Raw genomic sequence first — 26,881 nt, 5'->3', positions numbered from 1 at the left:
TGGCTGCGGAGGTGGAATCGACAGGTCAGGGAGGCGAACGGGACAGGCCCCAGCCTGGGAGTGCCTGGCTGCTGCCTCACAGCTCGGGGCCACGACCGGCTGCCCAGCACCGGCCCAGACACCCAGCCCTGTGTGTGCCTCGCGGAGCGTTGGCAGGGCCCGCTGGCAGACCCGGAGGGGTCGCTTGTGCCGCGGCCCCGCTCCCCCGCGTTCCCCCTGGAAGGGAAGGCGGCCGGCCCAGGGTGTGGAGGAAGGCTACGGCCCAGGCCGCCCCTTCCTCGACTCCCCTGGCAACAGCGGCGCTGGCAGCGCCCAATCAGCGCGCGGCGGTGCGCGCCCAGCCAATGGAGAGGCGGGCGGGAGGGCGGGGCGCGCCGGAGCGAGGAGGGCCGGCCACGCGCCGCGCCGCCATCTTGACGTCTGAGGAACAAAAGCGCTGAGGCCGCCGCCGGCGCCGGCCCAGCACCAGGTAATGGGCGCGCCCCGCTCTCCCCGCCGCCGCTCCTGCCCCGGGGGCGGTCGTCGCTGAGGGAACAGCTGCAGTTCCGCCCGCCCGCAGATCGGTGCCTGGCCCGGCGAGGTGGGGATGGGCGGCTGCCCGCAGGGGATGCTCGGTGGCGGCCTCGGGGCATCGCCGGGCTCGGCGGGCTGGGAGGGGGGCGCTGGCCTGGAGCCACCCTGGGGATGCGGGTGCGGCCGGGGTGGGGACAGCGTTCGCGGAGCATCCCCGGCCGCTCAGCGCTTCCTGCGCTCCCTGCGGGGCTTGCGGTGCGGGGGCTGCCGGGCCGGGCTGGGCGCGGGGGGGCCGCGGTGCCGCTGCCGGGGCTGCTGAGCCCGGGGCTGGTGCTCGGCTCACGCTGTTACTCAGCAGTTCTGGGAATCGGCAGACGTTGTCTGTCCGTTTTGTCCGGGTGATGGGTGTGCTGCTGCTGCTGTTCTGACGGCTGCTTGGTACGCTCGGTAATAGTTCTAAATGAAAAACGGGTGCTGCGGGATGCGTTGCATAAGTGGATGTGATGCTCAAGAATACCCGTTTTCTCTGTAAACTGGAAGTTCTGGGTGATGCCTTGTTAAGAACTATTTGGAGGATGACGATTTTGTAATACCTTTTTAACGTGGCTTGGGAGCTGCAGACGGTTTAAACAAAAACACGGTTGAGGCTTTGGAAATAGTCATCCAGCTTAAAAAAATAAATGTTATCGTTGTTGATAGAATAACAACTTCTTGGTAGTTACACCCTGATATGCCCTTGGACTTAATTCCACTGTGAAAACTACGCATGTTTAAGACTGATATCTTTCCTGATATATGCTGGCATTTAATTGCCCTCTACTTCTAGGCTGTCTTTTTTTTTTTCCCTCTTTTTTTTGACACAGTGCCTTATGTGTCCCATATACTCGGGTGTTTTAGAAATGCATCCAGTGCCCCTGTGCTTTTCATGAACATCGAAGGGGACAATTTTGTTTCAAATAATTAGAATTTTGCTTTAATACTTGGTTCTGGAATATTAATGTTTGGTTTAACTTCTTAGTCAGGTGACATATTATTGGTCATTACTCAACGTGCAGCACTGAAATGGTAGTAGAACAGATCTGACACTTGGGCATAACAAGGTCAGGGTTGTTTTGGCCAAGAATTGGCCTCTTTGCTCATAATTTTTCTCATATATAAGACAAAACCAGCTTGCAAAGTTTTCTTTAAGTTGAATGAATTTGTGTGTTTTCAGGACTTATTGGTAACATTTAGGAATGGAAACTGGCTTTATACACATGCATCCACACATAAATATGTGTGTTTTAAAAATGAACTGATTCATTTGTTTATTATTGCTGATTTAGCATCTTCTAGATTCCTGTTATATTTTTTTCTTTAGTAAATAAGGAAGAAACTAGTGATTTAACGGCCAGAATTCAGGAAAATTTATTTTTTAAAAAATTCTTAAGTGTTCAGAAGTTAAGGATCATGGGAAGGATTACAGCCATTCACATGTACCTGTTTCTAAGAAATTCCAGACATTAAACTTGGCTGTGTAGCTTTTCATAAATTTACATTCATTTAATTGAAAAACTGTTCTTCTGCCTTTCCTGTCTTTGATGTTTATACTTTTCTGAATTAACAGTTTGTACTTCATTTATACAAGCTTTATGTTGCTATTCCTTTGGAGGAAAGGTGGATCAGAGCTGTCACAGCCATGTGGTGGTGGTGGAAGTTTGGAAGCAGCTGGAAAACTGGACAGTGGTCAATCATATGAATCATGGGCTTTGTACTTACAAAAATTCTTTCCCTACCAGTTGCTTTGAAGGAAGATTTAACATTTGTCAGTCATGAGGTTTTGAAAAAACAGGATAGGAAAAGATGTTAAAGAACCTCTTTGCTGCCTGTCAGTGGTTGGGCTTCCATCCAGATCAGTGGTGTTGGTGTTGCTTTAGTTGTTCTCCAGTCAGCTGGGTGTGTGAGGGTATTTTGGGGATGTTTTTAATTTTGAAGGCTAGAGGAAGGATGCAAACCTCGAGGCACTGGGGGTGTCTCAGTCTGTCAGCAGTGGTGACACACAAATGTCTGCCCTTTTAGGTTAGCTGGAGGCAGGGAAATGTCTGCTGTCAGGTTGGTGGTGAAAGATCTACTTCACTAGTGACGTGGGATATCTTTGTGGAATTTACCTACAGGGATAAATTAAATAGAAACCATTCTTTAGAAAGCTCTAGTTCTTTACTGTCTGAGTATTTTGAGTGAATTGAACTAGATAAGATCTAAGGAAATTCTGGAGTGACTGGTATTAAGTGTCAGTTCTTTTCAATGAAGCTTAATTTGATGGTCTTTAGAAATTGGGAGATAGCTGGGGTGTTTCTGAGGTCGGGAGTGCTGCTCCTGCAGCTTGGTTAACACCTGCCTGAGCTTGAGAGCAGGTCCAGGACCAGAATAGGCAAAATAAGTGTCTCCTCTCTGACATCCCTGATGCTGGCCTTCCTGGCCTTCCTTCTCACTTCCAGTGCTGCAAGTGAGAAAGGCTGGGGGCAAAGGCTGCTTTAGAAGTGAACCAAGATTTGATGTGGGTTTTGGTGCTAAGCTGGGGTATAGGTTCTTCCTTTTTGATGAAATTCACTGGTTTCCTTAATGTTTCTGCACCCTTGCTTAAACACAGAACTTGTTTAATGGGTAGGAACATGTTCCAAAAGTTCACATACCACATCCAAAGATTGAAAGGGCAGAAACTGAGGTGCAGCTAAAATTTTTATCTTGTGTGTGGTATTTACTGCTCTAGTTGTACCCAAAGTGTGGGGGAAAGAGCCAAATATAGAGCAGTTTGAAGTTTTCTTAAGCTGACATTTTACATTCATAATAATTCTTATTTATCTAGTGAGCATGGGCTAGAACCATTAGCTGAAAGCTGTCAGGTTTTTACACTGACGTGTGGAAAAACCTTGCCGCCTCTCATTCAGTTCATCCACTTATCAGCTGTTGAGTTTGCTGATGCTTGGCTCCTCCTGTTGGCAAGAAGCTGCCGTTGGTCTCCAGGCAACGCAGGTCCGGCTGAGCATCTCTGCCTTGCTTGAAGAGATGAAAATTTTCCATTGCAGGGAGAGGATTTTTCCTCTTGCTAATTCTTTTATCTGGCTTGCTGTCTTGCCCAAGGTCGTTGCATCTTTGAAACAATACAGGGATAGTTCACAAATATCCAGAAGTTATATTTTAGGGATTTTAAGGGATAGCTGCAGATAGATGTTTCTGTAACTTTTGTTAGAAATATCTCATTAGAATGTTAATTTTGGGCCTTTCATAGTAATTTATTTTATTGCAAAGCAGTTGTTTCTTTCCTGTTTCTGTAAAAAGCTGTATGACAGTATATCACTTGCTGCAAGCAACTAGAAATTTCTCCTGCAAAATCTCAAATACTGGAAGGCATAATGGAAACAAAATTGTTCAAATGAAGGTCTGTCATTGGTTGTGTTTAATCAGATGTTCAGAGCTTGAAATCTGAAATCTTCTGCAAATTCTTGGCTTGTGTGGCACAAAGCCATTGCAGCCCTGCCTGTGTCTCTGAAAGACAGGCTGTGTCAGAATAAGGGAATGATAATCTTCATAATAGGTACAGCCTGTACCACTCTGCTGTTATCAGCTATCAACGTGCAGCCTTTGACCCTCTGCCTGCATTGCTCCTGCATGTGCAGGATTCTGTATCGGAGACAGCTGGAACCAGTTACTGCCCACTTTTGCCTTTTTACTGGAAAAAGAAAGGCTTGCTCATAAAATGGATTTGAGCACTGAGAGTCTTGCTTTGTGTGTGTGCCATGGTGGATGGTAGGGCAAGAGGTGGCACAGGCAGTGCCTGGTTTGGAGCTGGGCGCGTGCTCACCAGCCAGTTAAGGGCACAAACAGATGAAGGAACTGCTGAATTCATACAGGAGCCATTCAGCTGTACTGCCTCTCTTGGTCCCTGTCTTCTCTCCTGCTGTGCTGGCCTCCAGAAGGTTGGAAGGAAGGGGGAAAAAAATAAAATTGGATGACTTGTTTAAGCTGGTTAATAGCATCCCAGGTTGTTGAGACTTAAAATGAACGGACTCAAGGACAGAAGATACAAATGTTGAGGTTATTTTTCATTAGAAAAAGCAAGGGTTTGGGGGGTTTATGCCAAAGTCTGTATTGGAATGAGTACAGCAAAAATGGTTTTACTTTCTTGAAGTGCAGAGGGCTTTAAGCATACCCAAATAGCTGTGCAGTGCTGTGATGCAGAAATTTTCTACACTGCCTGAAACCTTATCAGGAATTTTGGGTGCTGCTTAATTTCATGCTTATTGAAGATGACCTCTTTTCTTTTGACATTTGCTCTTTTCCCTTTTCATATATTTTTCCAGAAAAATGGCAATTTATTTGCCTTGTGCTTTGGATATATGGAGACAGTGTGATGGCAATGGATTTTTTTTTAATGACATAATTTAGTATCATGAGGTTACAGAAATGAGAAGTGAAACTGCCTGACATGATAGGCATAATCTTTACCTTTCTGAGGTGTTACCACTTTCAGAAGGTTGATTCAATTTAATGGAAGATAGAAGGTTAAATTGATGGGTAGGTGTGTTCCTACTAATATAACTGTCATTGCAACTGGGAATCCGTTCAAGATACCTTAGGAAAATTGGTTCTGGCTTAATAGAGCCAGTCAGTTTTCTGAAGAGACATCTGTGAGTATTAAAGTTGAGGGTATAGTTCTCGATAACCCTGACCAAAGTTACATAAGAAAAATTCAAAAGTTGTGGCATTTCCAACAAGGAGGGAACAAAAAGGTTGGAACAAAATTTGGAATTTGTGGAGATAGATAAGTAGTCCCTTGAGTGTGAAGGTAGATGAAGTAAATGCTGGTGGAGCTGCAGTGAATTGCCTGGTGAGATGATGACCGACTTCAAGTTGTTCCATTAAACAAAGCCTCTGACGTATTTAAACATAAGTGCTGAATCATAATTATGTCTTAAAGTGCAAATAATGTTTTAACATAACTTTGTGCAGCGTTTGCTTTCAAAAAATAAAGTGCTTTTTTCATAAGCTTGACTTCTTGAAATATTTTCTCCCCCTCATAATGTGCTGTTTTTTGGAAATGCAGAGTTGGAACATCAGCACACTCTGGATGGTGGTGCTATGTTGTGGAATTTTGAAGACAAAATAGTTTTTTGGCAGTCGTCCAGTCTGCTTCTTCCCTTTTTGGTGAGTGATGATTTCTCTTTGAAGACAGTTGTGCAGTGCACACTTGGTGGCTGCTATAAAAATTGCCTCTAAAGCAACAGATATTTTTAAAGGAATAAGACATCCTCCAGCTGTATCCCATTGCCTGGGCTGCTTAAACTAGCTAGCTCTTGTGTATCAATAAATGTATTTCAGCCTGCTTCAAGGATAGGAGCAATACAGCCAAGCTCCTGATGAAGCTTCCTTTTCTAGATTACTGAAATTGATAAGATTTTTTTCAAGTGGTTTTGTATTGCTGTTTGAATATGTAAACTGTATGAGATTAAAATGGATTAATTCTTTGTCAGTGATTATTATGCTAAGCCTGTAATTGGCCCCAGATGGTGTAAGGGGAGGTCACTGAACAATGAAACATGAAATACATAAATAATTTTTAAAGCATTTTTAAAGTATTGTGCAGGTGTACTTGCAGAAAAGGTCCTTTTCATGGGAAGAAACTGTTCTTGGAGTGAGTTGCATTTACTAGGGGAAACAGTCTAGATTTTTTCCCTTGGTTTTGTTGTGCCTGTGAGAGTCTGTCTTGTAAGACTTCTCTCCTGTCTTTACTTGCTCTCATCCAATCTGCTGCAGTTAAACAAGAAGAACATGGAAATTATTCTACTGTATCTTTTGCATTTGAACGTTGGTAATTGCACTGGCAGCCCTGCAGGGAGTTGTGTTCAAGGTCTTAGGTCCCAGTTACTTTCAGCTCTTTAGGGAAAGAGCCTGTAGAGGTCACTGAATCATACCAACTCTTCCCTTTAAGATGCAAATCTGGGTTGTGTTATCTGAATTGAGGTGTGTTCGCAGTAGTTTGAGATGTTTTGAAATGTAAATACAGTTCTAAAATATATATTAAATGCATTTCATGAATGTGAGCTGTTCTGGAGCACAATCTCCATTTATCTTAGTCATCAGAAGTATTCTTGGAACCTACATTTGTAGAACTGCAGTTAAAAATGGGGATGGGTATTCCAAAACATGACAAAACTGTCTCCTTCTGGGCTACTTTTCAATCATTTTTCCACATAAAGGGAGTAAACATTTTAGGGGTATTGATGGTATAGGTGAATATACACATAAATGATATCCATTAAATAGGTTACTGTGCATTTAGGGTACCACTCTTCCTATAATAATGTATTTGTTAATGATCTTTGCTGTTCATTCCTTTGGAAATTTTTGCTCAAGGAGTTAGCTTGGATTGTAGGATTTAGGCATCAAAGCTTTAATTTAACAATCTTGTCCTTTGGGCCCCTAGTGCTTATGGTATAAAAAGCATTAGAGGTTGGGATTTCTGAAGCAATTACAGGGAGAGAAAATCTTTGTGTAGTTAAATGAGGGTGGACTTTGAAAGGGACTTGACGCTTGTCCTGTATGAACATTATTTTTCTTATCATATTTGGCAAATGGGTCACAGCTGAAGGGCTGGTCACAAAGATTCCGTGTTCTTCCATTGGGTGACTCGAAATACAGTTCCCAGACTGCTAAATTCATGGTAATGAGAAAGGCACAGCCTTGGATTTATTTTCATCTTAATGCTGGAATTTCTTGAGGGTGTTGGTGTCTTGAATAATACTTTCATGTGTGTAATCCACACAATTTAGCTCTTGCTGTCATATTTTCAGAAGATTAAAGGCTGAATGCTATTTTGATTTCTCCACGACAAAGGGTGGTACTGTCTTTTTGTAGCAACTGGTGATTTTGGCCGCTGATGCCAGAACACCATTTTAAGATGGATCAGTTTCTAAATAGGAAGTTTAAGTAGCTTAGTTTTGGTGGTTCAGGTTTCTTAGTTTCCATGGTATTTTTACTTGGAAAAGAGACTGGTTCTTAAATTACACAATCCCTGAAAAAAATACACGGGTCAGAATTGCATGCTCTTTTCTGTCTGAATATGCTTAGTAACTTGTAACTTGGCTTTATTTTAGTTCCAGAGAGACAAAATAGCTTTACTTGAGAGGTAAAACTGGCATTTTTCCAGAACTCTGTAACTGTAGGAGTTAAGATTACAGATTACAAATGGTGTGGGGAAGGCTGAAAGCTGCTGCTTTTTTTAGATGTTAAAATATCAATTGCACAGGGCACATAACCTCCTTGCTGAATTTTAAGAAATTGCAGCTGAGGGGATGCTGTGCACACTAATGTGAAAAAGCTAGAAGTTCTTGGAGATGGCCTTGGTGACTTGTCTTGCTTTCCTAGACAAAAGGATTGGGGAACTGAGTTTCTCCTAATACTGTAGACCTGGTTTAAGGAAGATAGGAATAATAATTTTGCGTGAAGAATAATAGTCAAAGAACATTATGCAACTTCAGATTGGTTTGTGTTTAGTTTGCTCCCTCAATATGTTATGCCTAATGTTTCATAATTCTTAAGTTTTATCTGTTAAAGCTGTATTCAAAAGTCTTTTTGGTATAGGAGGTGGCTCTGTAGCTATGGTGTTAAATATACAGGTATAAATACATGTGGCAGTGTTTATGTCTGTGTTTGGGTTTTATTTAAAGGAAGACAAAACTAGAACTCCCATGTTTAGGGACTAAAAGGAGATAGGATAAACATGTTGCTAATTAAAAAAGATGTTTTTCCTTGAAAGATTCCATCTTTATACATTTTCCAACATCTCAGTGTATGGTATTTCTGTATCACAGACACAAATTCATAGTGAATAGAAAAGGCTTGGTGCTCTGCTTACAAGAAGGGATATCTCAGGGTGCTGTCTGACACTCCTGAGAAACAACAGAACAGGACTTTAATGTAGCACTTGTGAGTCCTTTGCCATTGCAGCTGCTGTTGGACTGTCCTCTCCTTTTAGAGTGGATGACATACCTAGGAGTAGTACTTGAGATGTGACATCCTTAGAAAAAGCTAAGGCATTTCAAGGTATTTTTGGCAGTTTGAAAGCAGAAAAATGTGTTCTTCCTTGGTGGGAATCTTCTGTTTGCTAATGTTAAATGTTTGCTAGTATTTTTAAAGCTAATGTTAAAAACAGGATTGGCTTTCTACCTTGATGGGCCAAGACTACTGTGGAGTTGTCATGTTCCCAAAGGTTTTGCAAACATTTTTTGTAGGAATTTTGTGCACAAGTTCATATATAATTCTGGGTTTCTAGATTCCATCTGTTATGCATGATTAAGTAAATTATGATCCTTGTGGGTCTCTCCTGAATCAGAATTTTCCATGGACAGCCAGTATGTCTGCAGTGCATAGCCCTTAATTTGTGAAATTAATCCAAGGCACTTGTTTCCTTATTTATCTGGAGATGTTACTTAATTTTTCTGAGCTGCAGCAATGTAGTGCTGCAGTTTCCAGCCATTTAGTAAAGATAAGTTAAAAAAAAGAAAGCCATTATATCAGCATTTTTAAGAAGCAGGTGGCTGCTTTTATTGGTCTAGCCCAAGCGCACGGCGTGCAATAAAAAAATTTGCTCTTTCTTGGCTTTTTGTGACTGTAGGTGGTGATGATAGATGTGCCACTAGAGTGTGTGACTCCCAGCACCCTCATGATTTACCACTAAAAGCTGTAGTAAAAGTGTTTCTGCTTCCAAAGGGAATGCACACATAGACTGAGTATGTAGGTCTGAAGGAGCTGGTTACTCTTGAGTTTCAAATGTTCTGCTGAGTCTTTGTACAAAACATCATGCTTACTCATCCCTGAGTACAAGTCGTGTAACTTAATGATCATTACATTGATTGATTTGCTGCAAAAGAGCTTAAATAGCCTTGGCTTGCATAGGAAGTTACAGCTCAGCATCATTTTGTCATCACAGCCCCGGTTCAAGTTGTACTTAATGAGAAAGAAGGGGGTTTTCCTCCCCCAGTCTTTCTTTTAAAGAAACACTCTAGTCTAATCTCCTCCCCCTTGATGCTATGACACTGTCCCTCTACTCCTCATGGTATTAAAGACTATTGACTACTTTATTAAATTTGAATTATTTGCTGCTTATAATACTTTTGTTTTTGTTTATAAATAAAAAACTGAGAACTGACAATATCAGTGCACTTTTCTGTCAAAGATAAACTTTTCCCTCCAAATTAATTACCAGAATAAATGTTGCTTTTTGTAATCGTGCAGAATTTAGGGCTGTTCTTAAGACTTTTCCCAAAACTGTAGGATTAATACAAGCATATTATTATGTGGGCTCTGCATTTCTGTCTCAATGAGTTAAAAATTATAAACTATAGCTTTTACTACTTAGTTATATTAATTCTATTGCAGATAGAGAAGGCTTCAAAAAGTATCCTAATGTGGGATTTGCATTCTATGTAGAGGTACAATGCATCCTCAAAATCAGGAATTGATTAAAACAATTGGTAGTAATTAATGCAGAGCTCATTTATCATAATTGTTTTAATTGTGATAAAGTTGTGTCCAGCTGAGTGGACACTAGAGAATATGAGTATCTACATTCTAATCCTAAGAACTTCTGAAAACAGAACACACCAGAGGGACTTCAGTTTCTGAGCCAAGCAGTAGCTAGAGTGAACGTTAGAAGCAAATCATTACTCATGTTACTCTGGGCATATTTGCTAATAAAACAAGGGTTTTGTGTGGAGGAATGGCATTGATTTTCAAAAAAATTAAATCACAAGCTGTGCAAGACCTTTGAACCTGAGCATGTTTAACATACTACTGCTTTTAATACTCTAAAGTTGCATCCTCTGCTTTCTTTGATTGAAGGAATGTACCTTGCTATTTGTAAAGTACCACATTATTAGTAATGGAACAAGTAGTTGAATCACATGAGGATTTGGAAAATTCCTGTAACCATTCTTGGTTTATAGATGTATTATTGTAGGCTCTTAAGATGTGTTTATCCTGTTTCAATTGTGAAAAGTCATTCTCTTTGAGCAATGTATGACTTATCAACTCAGACCTCAAGTACCTTTTCAATGTTGTGCATGAAACAGGTGGAGGGGTGGGCTCTCAAAAGCATACCATGTATTTTTCACCTTGTTATTTGCATCTTTCTGTGCCCAGTCTCAGTTTTGTTGTTTCTTCCTGAATGTTCTTTGGGCTGAAGCAGCTTTCTCTTTGGCTGATCTAAGGTCACTGATACTCTTCTATCCTGTTGGCTCACTGTGCCATTCCTCTGTTTCCTTGTACATTGGTTTTGCATGGCCTGGTTTTTGGTAGCAGGGGGACCACAAAGATTGCTCCTGTGAGGAGCTGCTGGAAGCTTCCACCATGTCCAGCAGAGCCCATCTCTGCTGGCTTTGAAGATGGACATGCTGCTGGCCAAGGCTGGGCCAATGAGAGAGGGTGGTAATGCCTCTGTGGTGACATATTTAAGAAGGAAATCAAAGTTATGGAGTTTCACTTCTGGTCAGAGAAGAGGAGGAGGTAAGAACATGTGAGGGAAACAACATGGAGACACCAAGGTCAGTGGAGGAGAGAGGGAAGAGGTGCTCGAGGCTCTGGAGCAGAGATTCCTCTGCAGGCCATGGTGAAACAGATTGTTCCCCTGCAGCCCATGGAGATCCATGGGGATCCAGAGATCCACCCTCAGCCCACAGGGGAGCTTCCCATGGCAGAGCAGGTGGATGGCTGGAGGAGGCTGTGATCCAGTAGAAGCCCCAGTGGAGAGAGAGGGCCCTGCTTCCAGGCTGGAGCAGCCTGTCCTTGGAGGGCTGCACCCCATGGGAGAGACACACGTCACAGCAGTTTTGGGAGGGCTGTGTGCCCGTGGGGGGAGTTCACCTTGCAGCAGGTGCTGTAGACCAGCTGCTCCTGAGAGTGCACCCAGGCCAGAGAAGTTCATGGGGAACTGTCTCCCCTGGGAGGGACCCCAAGGCTTCACAGGGGAAGGACTCCTCTCCCAGAGCAGCAGAAGAAAATCTCAATGATGCACTCACCCAAAAACTCCTGTGCCCTGTCTCTCTGTGCTGTTGGTGGGAAGGAGGGAGGAGCTAGGGACAGAAGGTGTTTTAAGGGCTTATTTTACTTCTCACTATCCTCCTCTGATTCTGTTAGTAATAAATTCACTTTGCAACCTTATATTGAGCCTGTTTTGCCCTTGAAGTGTTTCTCCTGGTCCTTAGCTCAGCTTGTGAACCCTTTGTTAATTTTTGTTTTCTCTCCTCTGCCAGCTGGGCAGGGTGAGTGAGCAACCCTTGTGGGTGCCTGGTGTTGTGCCAGTGTCAAACCACAACACCTTGGAACCTTGGGAAGGGGCTTTGCTTTGTCTGCTTCATCACCCTGCAGCAGCTCTGCTCTGCAGATCTCTACCCTGTCAGCTTCCTCTGCACTCCCCAGTGAACTGAGAAAAAAGGACAGGCAGAAAGCTTTGCTGCCTTGCTATTTCTGTCCCTGTAAAGCTGATTTATGGCTGTGTGAAGTAGAAGACGTTAACCATCCAAAGCAAAAAGCCTGCACTAGAGAGAACCCAGTTTTAACAGATTCAACAGAAGGGCAGTTCTGCATCAGTAGTTCCATCATTACAAAGTTTTGGCAGGAGGTGATTACTTTTCAGATTGTTATGAAGGAAGAAGCTGCTGCTTAATTGAGACCTGTGCTCTCCAGAGGATGTGTTCATTAATGCAGTTACGTGTGGGACTAAGTTGAGAATCTGTAATGACATGAAGTACCTTCCAAAGAATGCCGTCACCTGAGATTAATGTTAAGAGCCTGAAAACATGAATTCATTGTGGTATTCTTTTGATGGTCATTGTCACATGTGATGGGGATTTGATGTCTATAAATGTCACTTCTGGTTTGCAGGTTTGGGTTTTAAACATCTTTTGCTGCTTACTGTAGGAATGACATTGCTCAAGCAAATGTTGCTGTGTCTAGGCACATGTTTATTTGCTCCTTCAAGTTATGTCAGATTTTTTTCTTAAAATGCTTGACATGTGAAGGGTTAGTAAATCTGCTTTTTTGGCTGATGTGTTGTTTGAACAAAAACTAGTCAAAGGCACTTAAAAGCACGTAGGAGGAAAAGGGCAGGGTACAGTGAGCCTGCATTTGCTATCTGGGAAGATTGCCTAAAACCAGCTGTTCTGGGCTCTTTCTTTCCCAAAGAGTATTAAGAACAAACTGGGTGTAGAATCAGAGGAAAGGCAATGAAAAACTGCATTGTGCTTGTGCTGATCAACATCAATGCCGCTTGAAACTCTTGGTCTTAGGTCAAAGCTTTTATTTGTAAGGAAGTGCAACCAGTTTGGCATATTGTGAGGCTGTGTATGGAATTAAAGTATTTATAAATGAAACAGTGCAAAGCATTTCTGATGGGCATTACAGTTGTGGTCCAGGCCCTGTTAATCTGAATGGCAAAATTCCAAATATTAAGGAGAGCCAAAATGATAAACAAATCCTGATTGTTAGTAATGGTAATGTTAAGGCATGCAGCAGAAAAAATGTAAGATCTTATTCAAAAAACCTTTTTTCAAGTGAGAAGAATTTTATTGGGTGAAAAGAGAGTGAATTTATTACATAAACAGTGCTTCTTGAATGGCTAAAATATGTTAATTAATCAAAGTGAAAACTAAGGCCTCATTGAAAACCTAAATTGTTGACAAGATCACCTGGTCTTGCTGCTGTCTTCTTGAGCATTGTTAGAATGTTCACATCAGTCTGGTTTAGGTTCATAAAAAGGCACTAAGTTGCCTTGCACAATTAAGGAGCTCAGCTAAAGGGTTTATAGCAAGAGCTCCTTGCTGATGCTCTGTTCAGCAGTCCTTGCACACAGTTTCTGCTGCAGAGCTGTATTAATAGAGCTTTTTCAGCAGGGATATGTACTACAAAAATTCAGTCATAGAAACGGAATATGGGGGAGTTGTGCTGTAGTTTTTGGACGATAAAAGCAGAAGCAGAACTTACTAATCCAGGCACAGTAAACTCATCTTCATTTGTGTGAGCCTTCGCCTTTATTTCTGGTAGTTTCACATTTGTCTTGCGGTAGTGCTGACTGGGTACACTGCACTGGGTACACTGTTGGACTATGTACAAATGTTACCAATGTTTCTCTCAAAAAAACCCCACCCGTATCTAAATACTGCCTAACTTATAATAACTTATCAGATAATTTGTATAATACCAGAGCATGAAAAAAACTCTTTCTTTTTCCTCCATTGGGAAGTTACACTGTGTGATGTGCTGCCAGATATTACTTGTTCAGGAAAGGGTGAAGTACAATGAGTAGTCCTGTCCAATTCTGTGCTTGGCAGTTCCATTGCTGAGTGCAATCTGCATACAAGTATTGTCCAGACCACTTGGGCATCCATGGAAGCAAACAAGTTGAGCTGCTACTAATGAGCTCCCTGAAGATGTGTTGGGATAAACAAGGTGTAGATCATCTGTATTGGAGATGATGTTTGCTAGAGTCATTTCTATGGCATAAATATTTTCACGAGTTAACTCCTGATGCAACTGTAATGCAGGAGGACTGGGACAGATTTAAGTGTTTGAGGTTAAAGGATGTTGCAAGGTGCTTTCTCAGTCTGAATCACTGCAGTTGGCAATCAGTGTATCAGGAGTAATTAGGAAGGCAGCCACAGAGTGGTGATGCCAACTTGGAAAAAGTGGCTCTTGTACTGCTGCTGTTCTGCAGGGCTGTTAAATGTGGCTGTGCCAGTGTAAAGCTTTGGCACTGCAGGATCATGTACATGTGAAATGCTTCTCCAGTGAAACCTGGCACACTTCTGGCTTTCCCTCAGAAATTCCAGAGGACCGGAGGCATTATTGCCTCTAGAAAATCCTAATGAAAGCTCAAGAGTTGTAAAATTACTGGTGCAGTATACAGACTGATGCTTATGATTTCTGTAAGGTAAATGGAAACATTTCTCAGAGTTTACTCCGGAGGTAATCTGGCTTGTCAAGTGTGTGTTTGGAGACAGCTCCAGGCGTGTTACACGTGTGCTGGTAAGCCAGCTTGCAGGTGAGCCTTATTGAAGAGCAGTGTGGCTCTGCATGGAGTGGGTGCTACTTTGGGGAGCCATGGAGAAATAAATCTGTGACTCTGGAGCTGTAAGAGTGCTCCCTTCTGACTGTGGCACCTGAAGAGATACATTGGACTGCCCGGGACCTGGGGACAGGCCATGGTTACCTGGCATTGCCAGGGCACTCCAGGGTTGCTCAGCTTGGTGCAGTTGGGTTTTTTGAAGTGGCTTGTGTTTGGGGTGTAACTGAGATATATGTGTGTCTCTGAGTTGTCAAATTGTTGATGCTGAGGTAGGTTAGAAAATTCTGTGGTGATGCAGTAGCTGCATTAGAAAAAGAACACTAGGAAATTAAAAGTAGTACAAAGAGAAATGAAAGTTTATTGATAATGCTCTAATCTTAATAATATAGGTTATCAGAAGACAGTATTGTTTCTGGGGAATACTATTCCGCAGAATGAAAGGGGGAAAAAAAAGAAAAAACAACCTGATAATGTTTTGTCAAATAAGGCACTTGGAAGAAAAGAGGAAAAAAAAACCAACACCAAAAAGCCCCACCAAAAAAACCACGTTCAGCTCTTATTGACCTGTTATCCTTAGGCACAGGTAAACATTCCAGGACCTGGAGTTCATTCAGTTGATCGATCTGTTGTTTCTTTAAGCAGTTTAGTTGTTTAATTCAATTAATGCTCTTATGTCCAGGACATGCTGTAGGCGTATGTAGTTCTGGTAGTGCCGCTGCTTTAAGCCTGCAGGTCTCTGCTTTTCCAGTTAATGTAAAGCTGTTAAATATCTAAGGAGGACAAATAAAAATAGACCTGTGACCTAGAACACTTTGTAGTCTCTTTGAATTAAGTGCATTATTGTCCGTGTAACTATCTTCAGGCAAAATGAGCATGAGGTTGTTTTTAGCCACAAAAAGTTAATCATTAAAGCTTTGGTCTAAAATTAGAGTAACTCAACTTAAAAATTTACTGGAAGGCAGAGAACAAGACAGTCATGTTTCAGTTTTCAGCGTCGCTCCTCTAATTGCTCTCTGAAGTGCAGGTTGCATGAAACTGGTGTTTGGCCAGAACCGAGCAGTGTGCGGTCACAGGGTACAGCAGCAGATCTTTTGGGTGCAGCTGGCACAGGCCACTGCCTTCTGCTGAATGTAGGGAAAAAAAGCCTTCTTGGAAAATGGCACATTAGCGTTATGGCTTGCCCGTGAAGAGCTTGCATCTGTGTCATATTTTCGCTATCTGACATGTTGTGAATGAACCGGTGCAATACACGTCCCAACCCTGGACGTTGTTTGGTTGCTGTCCTTGCTTGAAAGGGGGGAATTGTACCCTCGGTGTTAATTCCCGGTTCTCGGGCTGGCCTGCGCAAGGGGGGCTGTCTCGGCGGTCGGGGGCTGGGGTGCGGCAGGCGGGGCTGGCCCGGCTGGGTTTCCTTAGAGGAACGGCGGGACTGGCCCGGGTGGGTTTCCTTAGGGGAGCGGCGGGGCTGGCCCGGGTGGGGTGCCTGTGCGGGCTTGGCGGGGCTGGCCCGGGTGGGTTTCCTTAGAGGAAACGGCGGGGCTGGCCCGGGTGGGGTGCCTGTGCGGGCGCCGCGAGCCGCTCTGGCCGCCCCGCTCCTTCTGTTGCTGCGCGCGTGCGCATGGCGTGCTGGGCGCCCCGCCCCCCGGAGGCTGCCATTGGCTGCGGCTCGGCGGGGGCGTGTCCAGCAGAGCCTTCCTGGCTGCGCCCCGCACTCGGCCGCAGTCGCCGCAGTCCGGGGCGGGAGGTGCGCGCTCGGCTCGGCTCGGCTCCGCTTCGCTTTCGCCGGGCTCCCGGGGCATAGCGCCCAGGCACTGACCGCCGCCACTCTCCTGTGTTTGCCTTAACAGACTTTTGAATCAGAGTAAACACCTGCGGGGCTCGGAGGCTTTAGGCTCTGAACTGCCTTTACCACTGCCGCCGTCTTCTGTCTAATGTGCTACAAGGATGAGCCCAGCATTTGGAGCAATGGAAGTGGAGCACTATTCCAAGGGAGTCTTACTCGAGCCTTTTGTCCACCAAGTTGGAGGGCACTCCTGTGTCCTCCGGTTTAATGACAAGACCATCTGTAAACCTCTTATTCAGAGAGAACACCAGTTCTATGAGACTCTCCCGACAGAAATGCGTAAATTCACTCCACAATATGAGGGTAAGTTACCAAACCTTTGAATGGGGTCGAGCTTTTCGTTTCTGTTAAATGCGAGTGTGCTGTGCTCTCTGTTCTCTCTGAAATCTCTTCTGTGTGGAAGAGATTTTAGGGTTTTTTTTCATGTATTTTGATGTTGTCTGAGGCAGGCTGTGGAGATGCAGGGTGGAAATGCTTGCCAAGTTGGTGTTTGGGCTGACTAACAGCATTAGAGTAGAGCAACTCTGCTGGTGATAGCCCATATATCTCCCTTAGGCACAGGTAAGTAGCTAACAGCTTGAGAACATTTTCAGTAATTATCTGCCCTTTTTTTTTTTTGTGGATTTTTTTTTTTTGGCCACTTGTTTAATGTTTGTTTATAAAGGATTTGGTAAGGATGGATAATAGTGTTTTGTGTAAGCTTAGTTGTGGTTTCTTTTGTGCTTTGATTTCTCCTCTGACTTTCATTTCAGTTGCAATAAGTATATGCCAGAAAGGTGTCTTGTTGAATACTTGCAGTGTTATTTCTGCCATTAAGGAAATGAAAATTCATGGCATTTAGGTAGGCAAGGATCAAGTAGCTGTGATGAGGCTGAGTCAGAAGTTATGTAGGAGTGGAAATTCCAGTTCTCCTAAGAACTGAACTAGTTAACAGGAATACTTCTTTTTCTTTCTTCTATTCCATTAACTGCTGTCTAATGATTAATATGTCTGAAGCACTTTTTTTAAAATGCAATTGCTTTTTAAAGCACATTGATTTTAACAACCATGATGGTGATGAAGTTTTGTGTTCTGTTTGTGAAAGTGATGGAAGACTTCAGTGATGTTTCAGAATTAATAATCTCTGCTCATTTACAGAGACTTTCTGCCATGTCTAATTACAAGTTCTGTTGGACTGGAAGAAAATCTGATCTTTGAATGATACTTTTCAAAATGTAATAGAGCAATTGTACTAGTGTATGTGGCTTTCTGGGAAGTATGGGGAGGGATTTAGAGGGAAGGGGCCTCTCCTGGTCCACCTCTGATTTTTTTTTTTTCCAGAGTAAAGGCAAAGAAGCCATTTGTTAGCTGGCTCCCCCACCCTTTTCCCCATTGTCCGTTCCTTTGTGACATCGGGACAGTCAGAGGTTCTGTACTCCCTGCCCCAGCCCTGCAGGTCTGGGAGCTGCCTGCCCAGCCTGGGAATTCCAGTCTCTCACCAAGACCTCTCCCCAGCTAGTGATGAGCTGCAAGAACTGTGCAGACTGATCTGAAATAGAGGACTGGAAAACAAAATACAAAACAATTCAGATAATTGTCATGGCTCCTCCATTAACTCCTGAGACTTATTCATGTGGTCCTGGGCACATCTGTCAGTGCTCCACTAAGACTCTTAAAATACAATGCAGTGCTCTAGAGACTCCTGAGGGGAGGATAAGGAGAAAAAAATGCTTTTGAGGTTCACCATGTTTCTGTACCACAAACAGATTTGCTTTGTATTGCATTTTTGTTACTTATTCCACAAGATTGCTGCATAACCAGTATCAATAAAATATATTCCAAAAAATAGACCACAATGTATAATTAAACATGGTGATTTTAAGTGGAAGCTTTTGGACTAGTTTCTGTTGTAATGTGACATTTCCCTTGTTTTGCTCTCCTTGCACATCTTTCCTTTCCCTTGAGATCTATTAACCAAGTATTGTTCGGAGAACTGCTTTTTGCTCTGCTGTCATGCAAAATTTAAGAAGTTTTTAGTGTGAATTTTTACTTTGTGCAGGTCACTTTTCACTGCAAGATGTTAACAAATGTTTTACATATCACTTAGAATCAGACCAGTCAGATTTTTTTTAATTAATAAAAACTTTTATTAATTGAAATTGTGTCCTGTTATTATTTGATTGTTACTTGACTGCCTCAGAGAGAGAAAATGATCTTTTGTATCATTGTTGTGCCAATATGATAAATTGTCTTTTGTGAGGTGTCACTTTTGTCTAGCTCTTTTGATATTTGTTAGGTTGGCAGATGAGGTTTGGCCTGTGGCAAGATAGAAACTAAGGACTGGGGTAAGAGAAAAAATAAAGTTGCTGTATTCTTAGTGTAAAAGAACGCGTTCTAAAAGGCTTGCTTGTCACTTGAGCAGTTCATAACTGTCTGGGTCCTTTTTCTCTTCAGGTGTGGTATCAGTGAGCTTTGAAGAGGATGAAGATGGAAACTTATGTCTAATAGCATATCCGTTAAATGGGGACCACGATAACTTAGAAAACTTAGATAACTCTGACTGTGAACCCAAAAGTAAACTATTGAGGTGGACTAACAAAAAAACAGTGTTGTTAGAAAATGAGAAGATATCGAAGGAATGGGTTCGGCAGCACAGGAAAGAGGAAAAAATGAAAAGGTAAGTTTGACTTTTAGCTGTCAAATTCTGTTCTCCAGAACTCTGGAGAACTCCCTAGAACTCTTTTCACTTTCATTTTCTTTTCTTGTTTCTTTAGTTTTTCCTGACCTCTTCAGTGCAGACAGGATCACTAGTGAAACTAGTATGTCCTTAGCCCTCAGTAAAGGCTAAGTTGAGGCTTTTTTTTCTGCTGTGGTCAGTTGGAACAGGTTTCCCAAAGTTATTTTGGACACTTCAGAAAGAGAAAAAAAACACAAACCAAAGAAACATAACCACAAAAAAGCACCTCTACAAACAAACAAAAAGCATTCACTCACCTGCAAAAGAACAATAGTTAAAAATAAACCAACCCTAAACATATTTAAGTGCTAATATGTATGGCATGCTTTGTTAGGAATCCTGCTTTATCCCTGCTAGTGACGTTTTCCCCCGTGTTCATTCCTATTGATTGTGCCCACCGTAAACTGTAAGCTGTGATGTGTTGTGGTAAAAACAGTGACCTTAGCAAAGATAAACCTTAAAGTGCATTGCTGCCTCTTGCATTACTTCATAGAAGCCATGCACACAGGTAAAAGATATATAAGTATATAATAAGGCTATATGCTCTATTATATTAGTATGGAAGTGGCTTTGTAATGGTTGAAATGCTACTCATGGGCATCTTGTTTACATATACAGAGAGGAAAATAAAGATTTTGCTTGCTGTTAATGAAGTTGAGCAAAATAGGTTGTAAAGTTAAATCCATTGACAACCCCTCTTCAAGAGCTTATTTTTCCTTTTGACCTGTAATTTGTTACTTTGTTCTGTTTTTCTAGTCACAAACTGGAGGAAGAATTTGAGTGGCTGAAGAAATCTGAAGTCTTGTATTACACTGTAGAGAAAAAAGGAAATGTCAGTTCTCAGTTTAAACACCATAATCCTTGGAGCATGAAATGTCACCAGCAACAGTTACAGCGGATGAAGGAAAACGCAAAGCACCGAAATCAATATAGTATCCTTTCCTGAAAGTACCTCATAACAATGGAATGAGTACGGCTCTGCCTCTTATTTCTTGAACGTTCCAGATAAGAGTGCAGAGCAGGCTTAACTGCAGTCCCAAGAGACTCTCAGAAGCCATGATTTATTTGCTATCTTTGAAGGGTTTGCCAGCACTTCTTAGAAATGCGCTTTTCCAGCACGTAACAAACTACCTAAGCTGGGAAATTCAGAGAGCTGAATTGAAATCTTCACGTTGTGGCTTAGTGGACATGTTTTACAGCATAGTGTGTTTGGTGTCTTCCACAAAACCAGTTTCTATTGAGAGTTTTCAAAGCAGATGAGTTCTTTCACTTTTTATTACTGTTTTGATATTGGTGATCTTAAAAGCCCCTGTCCTGTTCCTCTTTTCATCAGTTTCTTAAACAAAGAGGATGTTCCAGTGCCTGGAGTTTCTGCTTCTAGTAGCCTCTTTTTGATGAGCTTTAAGAAAAGTTGAATATAAACAGTCATGTAGGATTGCAGCATGAGGAACAAAAAACTGACTGAATCCATGAAGGCTGAAGCACGTTGGTTTTGTGCTGTGGATTCATAGGCAAACGTCTCCACCCTGAGCATTCTATCAAAAAAGGATCTTGCTGTAGGCTTGGATGCAACTGATACATCCTGCAAAAGTAGTAGTATCTAAATACTGAGGTAAACAAATTTCTCAGTGTGAAGAGTTTCGGTGATGGATTACTGAAACATTTATGACTAATAAATTATTAAATTGATAGGATTTTTTGGATGGTACCCTCACCATTTTACTAGATTGTTATTCACTTGCCTAAAAAGTGTGTGATATCTTTGGAACAGTAATAATACAGTTGTTTTGAAGTTGTAAAGATAGTGTGAAAATGCTTCACTGGTTTTGAATGGTAATGCAAACACATAAAATCTTCACTTCCCACAGAAAAAAAAAAGGTCTCTTGCTAGACAGGAAATATGTCATAAATTCAAAATCAGCTGCCACGTTATATTTCTGTATAACCCTGATTGGTTTTGGTTTTCACTTAATGTGGAAATTCACTAGTCTCTCTAGACCAGTAAAACTGGAACTGGCTTAAAACAGAGAGGGCATCTTAAGTTTATGTAACTGTAATTTTTCTAGATTACTTTATACTAGGCATATTTTGAATATCCTTAAAGTTAAGAATGAGGCACTATAAAATCCACGGTAATGTTTTTAAAACCTGTATTCCTCATTGTGAGCCTTGTTCCTTAACTGCTCAGAATTCATATTGCTGGAGAACCTGACGTCTCGCTACGAGGTCCCGTGTGTGCTGGACCTGAAGATGGGCACCCGGCAGCACGGCGACGACGCGTCCGAGGAGAAGAAGGCGAATCAGATCCGCAAGTGCCAGCAGAGCACCTCGGCCGTGATCGGAGTGCGCGTCTGCGGCATGCAGGTGAGACAGAGCGCACACGTGTGCCCAACAGGTTCACACCCCTGTCTCTTAGTGGAGTTTGGGTTTATGCAGGCATCTCACCATTGTTACCCTTGAGCTGCTGTGCTTTGTTTCCCTCACACAGGGGAGTGAGGGTTTTGAGTGTCGCTGATCAGTTGGAAGTGGCAGCATCTGCAGCCCACGCTCTGCATCAGTGAGTGCAGGCTCTGAACACACAAACAATCTCCTGCACCTTATCAGCAGTTCAAAACTTAAAACTACTGATTCAATTAAGATTTCAGGATAGCATAGAGAACAGTTAGAGAAGGGGCCATTTATATGCATTTTGAATTAAGGGTGTGGAAATTTGTAAAAATATAAGAAGCAGTCAGTTCTGTTGTATAACTTTGAAAGCCACAGATCTTTCACTGCTTGAAGTAGACTTGTTGCAAAGTGCAGGCAAGAAGTGCTTGGTAAATGTGATAAGACTTGTTGCCAGATGAGGAGACATTGTGTGTACTTTCACCTGAATTTTTTGTTTACTTGTTTCTGTATTCCTAGAGTGACAAATGGGAAACAACATGTTTGTGTTGGAGTTTTTTCCTGAAGCTTCTCTCCTCCTATCCAATAGATTCCAGGAATGCTAGCAGTGTTTGCTAGGACTTGTTCCACAGCAGGGCTGTTGGCATGTGTGGTGTTCAGCTCACTGTTCAAATTCAGAGAAAAACATGAGGCAGAAACGAAAGTGTGGGAGCTGCATTTCTAACCACAGTGTGCTGGGATTTGAGCAGGGAGGGCATTGCCATTGTTCACTTTACAGTGTTGACCTGTGTTGGAAAACAGAGAGGAACTTTGGGAGCGCCTGGAATCCTTTCTTGACCCAAATGTTTAGGCATTATTGAGCTATCAGTTGTATAGACCACTCTCCTGTGCCTTCCTGCAGGAAGGCATTTTTCTGTAGGAGCACCTCTGACTTCTTCAAATACAGATGATTATGGGGTACACCTTAGTTTTGTATAGGAATGTTTGCTGTCACTCAGTTCTCAGCATGCTGAGAATGAACTGGTACATCCTAGAGCAGCGTCAGGTAATGAGCTGGGTGAGTGGCTGTGGTACAAGTTGTAGCTTGACTTTGGAGATCTTGGCTGCAGCTTTCCTAATCTCACTTAAAGTCCTTGTTCTTACATTCTGGGTGGAAAAGCTCAAATCTAAACTGAGGGAATTTTCCACTTCCTCTGAGTTGCACAGGCGCTGCTGGATCAGTTGATAGCAATTCCTATGATTGTGCAAGAGCAGTTTTAGAGATTAGTATGTCATCTTGTAAAAGCCTTAAGGAGCATGCTTTTTTAGTTTTTAATTTTTTTTTCCCCTCTCATGGCTTTGGTATCAGTGTGCCAGCAATTTTAACTATTCCTTTTTTCTTGTCTTGTGTTTGTACATGCAGGTCTACCAGGCAGGCACTGGCCAGCTGATGTTCATGAATAAATACCATGGAAGAAAACTCTCAGTCCAAGGATTCAAAGAAGCACTTTACCAGTTCTTTCATAACGGCAAATACCTGCGCAGGGAACTCTTTGAGTCTGTTATTAAAAAACTCACTGAACTCAAGTCTGTGCTGGAGAAACAGGAGTCCTATCGCTTCTATTCCAGCTCCTTGCTGATCATCTATGATGGGAAGGAGAGGCAGGAAGTTGCCGTTGACTCGGATCCAGAGGACCTAGAGGACCTTTCAGAGGAATCTTCAGATGAGTCGGCAGGAGCCTATGCCTACAAACCAACTGCCAGCACTGTCGATGTCCGCATGATAGACTTTGCCCACACAACCTGCAAGTACTATGGAGAAGATTCTGTGGTGCACGAGGGCCAAGACACTGGTTACGTTTTTGGACTCCAGAATTTAATAGATATTATTAAAGAAATAAGAGACGAAAGTAGTGAATAAACAGTGTGAATGCACATCAGTAGAAAGCACTATTGTGACTCTTTGTATTCCAAAATTATTGGCCACTTTCTGGTGGTAGGAATCTTTACAGGCTCTGCAGGGATAATCCTGTCAGAGTCAGACTTGTTCAGAGGGCATTTACTTACATTGGTGCTGGACCTAGCACTGGCAAAACTTGGTATCCTTATTTATTTTAACTTTCTTAAACATTCCATATTTGATTACTCAGATACCTCTGTTATCCCTGTGTGTATATGTTCCAATAAAATTCTTTTTGTTCGTTGTAAGTGATGCTTCCATTGTTGCTGGTGGCTGAGGAGGAGATGAAGCTCAGATCTCTGGTCTCTGGTGTCATGCAGAAGCATCATTTGAACAGCAAGGCTTACCTGTCTCATGAGACCACCTCTGGGATAGCACATCTGTCCTGGACCTCCTGTCAAGAGTAATGAGCAAGCCCAGCAGAGCCACTGTGCTGGCAGGGCCCAGCACCTGCCCTTTGAGGAGAGGCTGGGACAACAGAGCCTGTGTAGATGGGGTAAAGACAGCTTCTGAGAAGCCTTCAGAGGTCCCTTCCAGCCAGAATGAGGACTGATCAGTGAGAACTTGCTCTTGAAATCAACAACCTATTTCTTGTTCCCGGGTCTTGTAAGTAGGTCTTATGTATCTAGTAAGAGGCTGTGTAACCTCTTTCTAGAGAGCTAGAGATGTTATTGAACCTAAGCTGAGGCATAATGTGTAAAACTTGTACAGGAATAGCTGCAACAGCAGCAACCAGGGCAGAGCTGCCAGGCCTGAAAAGAACGTTAAGTAGCTTAAAATCTTACTTGATACAAACCTACAGGAAGGAAGCATCAGAAAGTGAGAGGGTAGTGAGTAACTGAAATAACAGGGTAACTAAACCAACGGTTCTGGTACAAGAAGCATTTATCTAACCATTTTTAGATACAGGACCTACGTCATGATAGTGCCAAGAGAAAAATGGGTGTGGAAGTGCTGAGGTAAGGCTGGGAAAGTTCCTGTTACAGATAATCAAGATGAAGTAGTCAGTTTGTGCAGAAGAGTCAGGTGAATCATCTCCCTGGCCTGTACTTTGCCTGCAGGCTTGCTTAGGAGAGGTGGGATGTGACAGGAAGGCTGCAGCTCTGCTTGTGGAAAGTCATCCTCTTCAGCTGGCTGTAGCCCTGTAGCTTCAGTTTCATATTCCCCAGCAGTTGCTATCAATTTCTCCTGATCAAAATCTGTATAATGGCTCTTCTGTGCTCCTTTGTACTTTTTAAAGAAGTTTTTAACCTTTGCTTGAACATGAGTTTGCGGGTGGGCTTTTATTGTTTGGGTTTTGTTCGGGTTTGTGTTGTTCCAGTGTTCAGGCACCAACTGATGTTGGTTTTGAACAGGTATTTTTAGATCTTGCAGTGGCCTCAATATTTTATGCCAGTACAGGGGCTGCTGTTTCTGGAGATGGGCTTGTCCAGCATGAACAGGCAGTATGTTGCTTCTGGGTGAGACTCCAGTGGTGAGTGCAGCTGACAGGGCCCTGTGAACCACTCCTGACACTGGCTGCAAAAACCCTTGGGCAAGAGGGGAGGATGGGGCTACTTATTCTTGGCATCTCAACTGCAAAATGCCTTCAGCATTGATGAGCAGCACTCCAAGATGCACTCAGCACAAGGAGAGGGGCCATGGCTGCAAGGTGATGTTTCCTTTTCAGTTCTCCCTTTAGGATGTGATGTCCTCTGCTAATGAGCTAATGACGAGTCTCTTGGCAGGCACTGTAGTCCCCTATCATTGCTGCTACTTATGAATAAGCCTCCCTGTGCAGATTCATCTGATACATGGTTTGACTTTGTCGTCTGAAATTAGCAGGGATAAAGTCCCCTAATGTACTTGTGTTACGTAGGAACTCTGGAGGGAATTCATAAAATCCGATGAGAACAATCGCCTTTGCTCTGATGCAAGCTGCCTCCAGAACAAGCCTGCAAACACGGCCCTGGGTACAGGCAGGGAGCTGCAGAAACCCTGCCAGCAGGGTAAGCTCAGCTAGACATGCTTTCAGCAGCAGTTTGGTGTCAGCAGCCAGACCTGGAGCACTGGGGGGTCCATGCAGAATAATAGCAAACCCTCAGGTGCAATGGGTGCTGCTGCAGGAAGGTGGAGGCACCTGTGGCTCAGGCCAGCACTGCTAAAATCTTTTTGCCAATATTGTCTGAGGATTAAGAGATGCTGTGCCAGGGCTCCACAGCAACAAGGTGGTTGCGAGCTTCCTGGGCTGCAGCAGCTGGGAGGGAGGGAGCAGGAACAGAGAAGACCTTTTTCCTTAGTTACTTCGAGTTATGTAACAGCAAACCATCAAGAGGAAAAATCCCTTCCTTGAGCCACATCCTTGAAGGTTAAAAAAGGGGTAACCCCTGTGCAAGTACCTAAATCGGATATTATCTTGCAAACTTCAAGAGCAGTTTCTTTCTTTCCTTCCATGCTGTTCTGCACGTACCCCTCCAGGCAATGCCTTATTTGTGGAAAGGCAATTTTGTAACTGCCACCATGCTGGGGTGGGAAAGGGGTTCCCACAATCCCTGTAAATGGCTCTCCAGCCCTGTGCTTGGGCTTCTTGGAAGACAGAAATGGGATGAGCAGGATTTGGTGTGGCTGTTTGTGGTCTGGTGGTGGCCTGTTGGACCATGGCAAAGGACAGAGTGGTGGAATAATGGGAGAGCAGAGAGCAGTAGTTATGCTCGGGAATAGACTCAAGGGCTTTTATGGTTTGTGTGCATGCTCTTGAGCATGGCTCCCCACAGCTCTGGTCCTCCCTGGACTGTGAGCTTCCCTCTGTGCTGGATGTGCCAGAAAGGGCACTGGGAAGGGGCAGCTGGGCTGGTTCCCTCATGTGTCCTGAGAAGCCCTGCACCATGGGAGAGGCACCTCCACAGAGCAGCCCTGCTGCTGGGATGGGGGACAGGAGCTGGAACAGCCTGTGCCCTGGCAGGGAGCCCCCATTCTGTAATTTCTGCAGCCTCTGCTCCTGTGGAGGACAATGCTGCGTGCACGTCCCTGTTCCTCAAGGCTCCCCTGTGTCTGGTCTCCTCCCTGTCTGCTTCCTGATGCTTGGAGAAGACCCACCTTTTCCTGCCAGCCCTGCCCTAGCAGGGCCATTGACCAGGGTGGCTGCAGTGGGCTGGCTCTGACCCTGCACTGATGGCTTTGAGGGGGTGCGTGAGAGACAGCCTGAGTCCAGCCTGGCAAGGTCCAAGCCCCTAGGCAGCAGCTCCTACTTTCCTATGGCTGCCCCTGGAGGGTGCTGCACCAGGCCCAGGCTTGTGGAGAGTTTGCCTTACATAAATAGGTCACTTCTAGCCCAAAACTGGGGTGGCTGATGGGAATTGCCATGCATCAGCTGGCTGGAGATGAAACACATTCCTGCAGCTGGCACTG

The 26,881-nt window shown here is 43.4% G+C and overlaps 1 protein-coding gene across 4 annotated transcripts; it reads left to right on the top strand.

The window, feature by feature from the left end:
- Positions 1–318: 318 nt before the first annotated feature.
- On the top strand, positions 319–23,742 carry IP6K2 (inositol hexakisphosphate kinase 2). Of its 4 annotated transcripts, none has more exons than XM_071439689.1 (7): positions 319–469; positions 5,597–5,697; positions 16,459–16,757; positions 18,888–19,110; positions 19,927–20,102; positions 21,359–21,534; positions 22,958–23,742. In XM_071439689.1, the coding sequence occupies exons 3-7, from the start codon at positions 16,556–16,558 to the stop codon at positions 23,453–23,455; spliced, it is 1,275 nt and encodes a 424-aa protein (XP_071295790.1). In that variant the 5' UTR covers positions 319–469; positions 5,597–5,697; positions 16,459–16,555; the 3' UTR covers positions 23,456–23,742. The 4 variants fall into 4 exon arrangements, with proteins under 4 accessions (XP_071295790.1, XP_071295792.1, XP_071295793.1 ...); XM_071439690.1 differs by having other exon boundaries at positions 427–580; XM_071439691.1 differs by lacking the exon at positions 5,597–5,697 and having other exon boundaries at positions 339–469.
- The last annotated feature ends 3,139 nt before the right edge of the window (positions 23,743–26,881 follow it).

The sequence above is a fragment of the Agelaius tricolor genome, unplaced genomic scaffold (genome assembly GCF_023055355.1).
Source record: "Agelaius tricolor isolate 1412-34295 unplaced genomic scaffold, bAgeTri1.0.p SCAF_14, whole genome shotgun sequence".
Classification (NCBI taxonomy): Eukaryota; Metazoa; Chordata; class Aves; order Passeriformes; family Icteridae; genus Agelaius; species Agelaius tricolor.
This window is presented reverse-complemented; position numbering and strand designations above follow the sequence as displayed.

Excerpts from the sequence above, each read along its gene's own strand:
- IP6K2 (XM_071439689.1), top strand. The coding sequence starts at position 16,556 with ATGAGCCCAGCATTTGGAGCAATGGAAGTGGAGCACTATTCCAAGGGA. Across the intron at positions 16,758-18,887 it reads ATTCACTCCACAATATGAGG|GTGTGGTATCAGTGAGCTTT; the intron begins GTAAGTTACCAA and ends TTTTCTCTTCAG. Across the intron at positions 20,103-21,358 it reads AAAGCACCGAAATCAATATA|AATTCATATTGCTGGAGAAC; the intron begins GTATCCTTTCCT and ends TTAACTGCTCAG.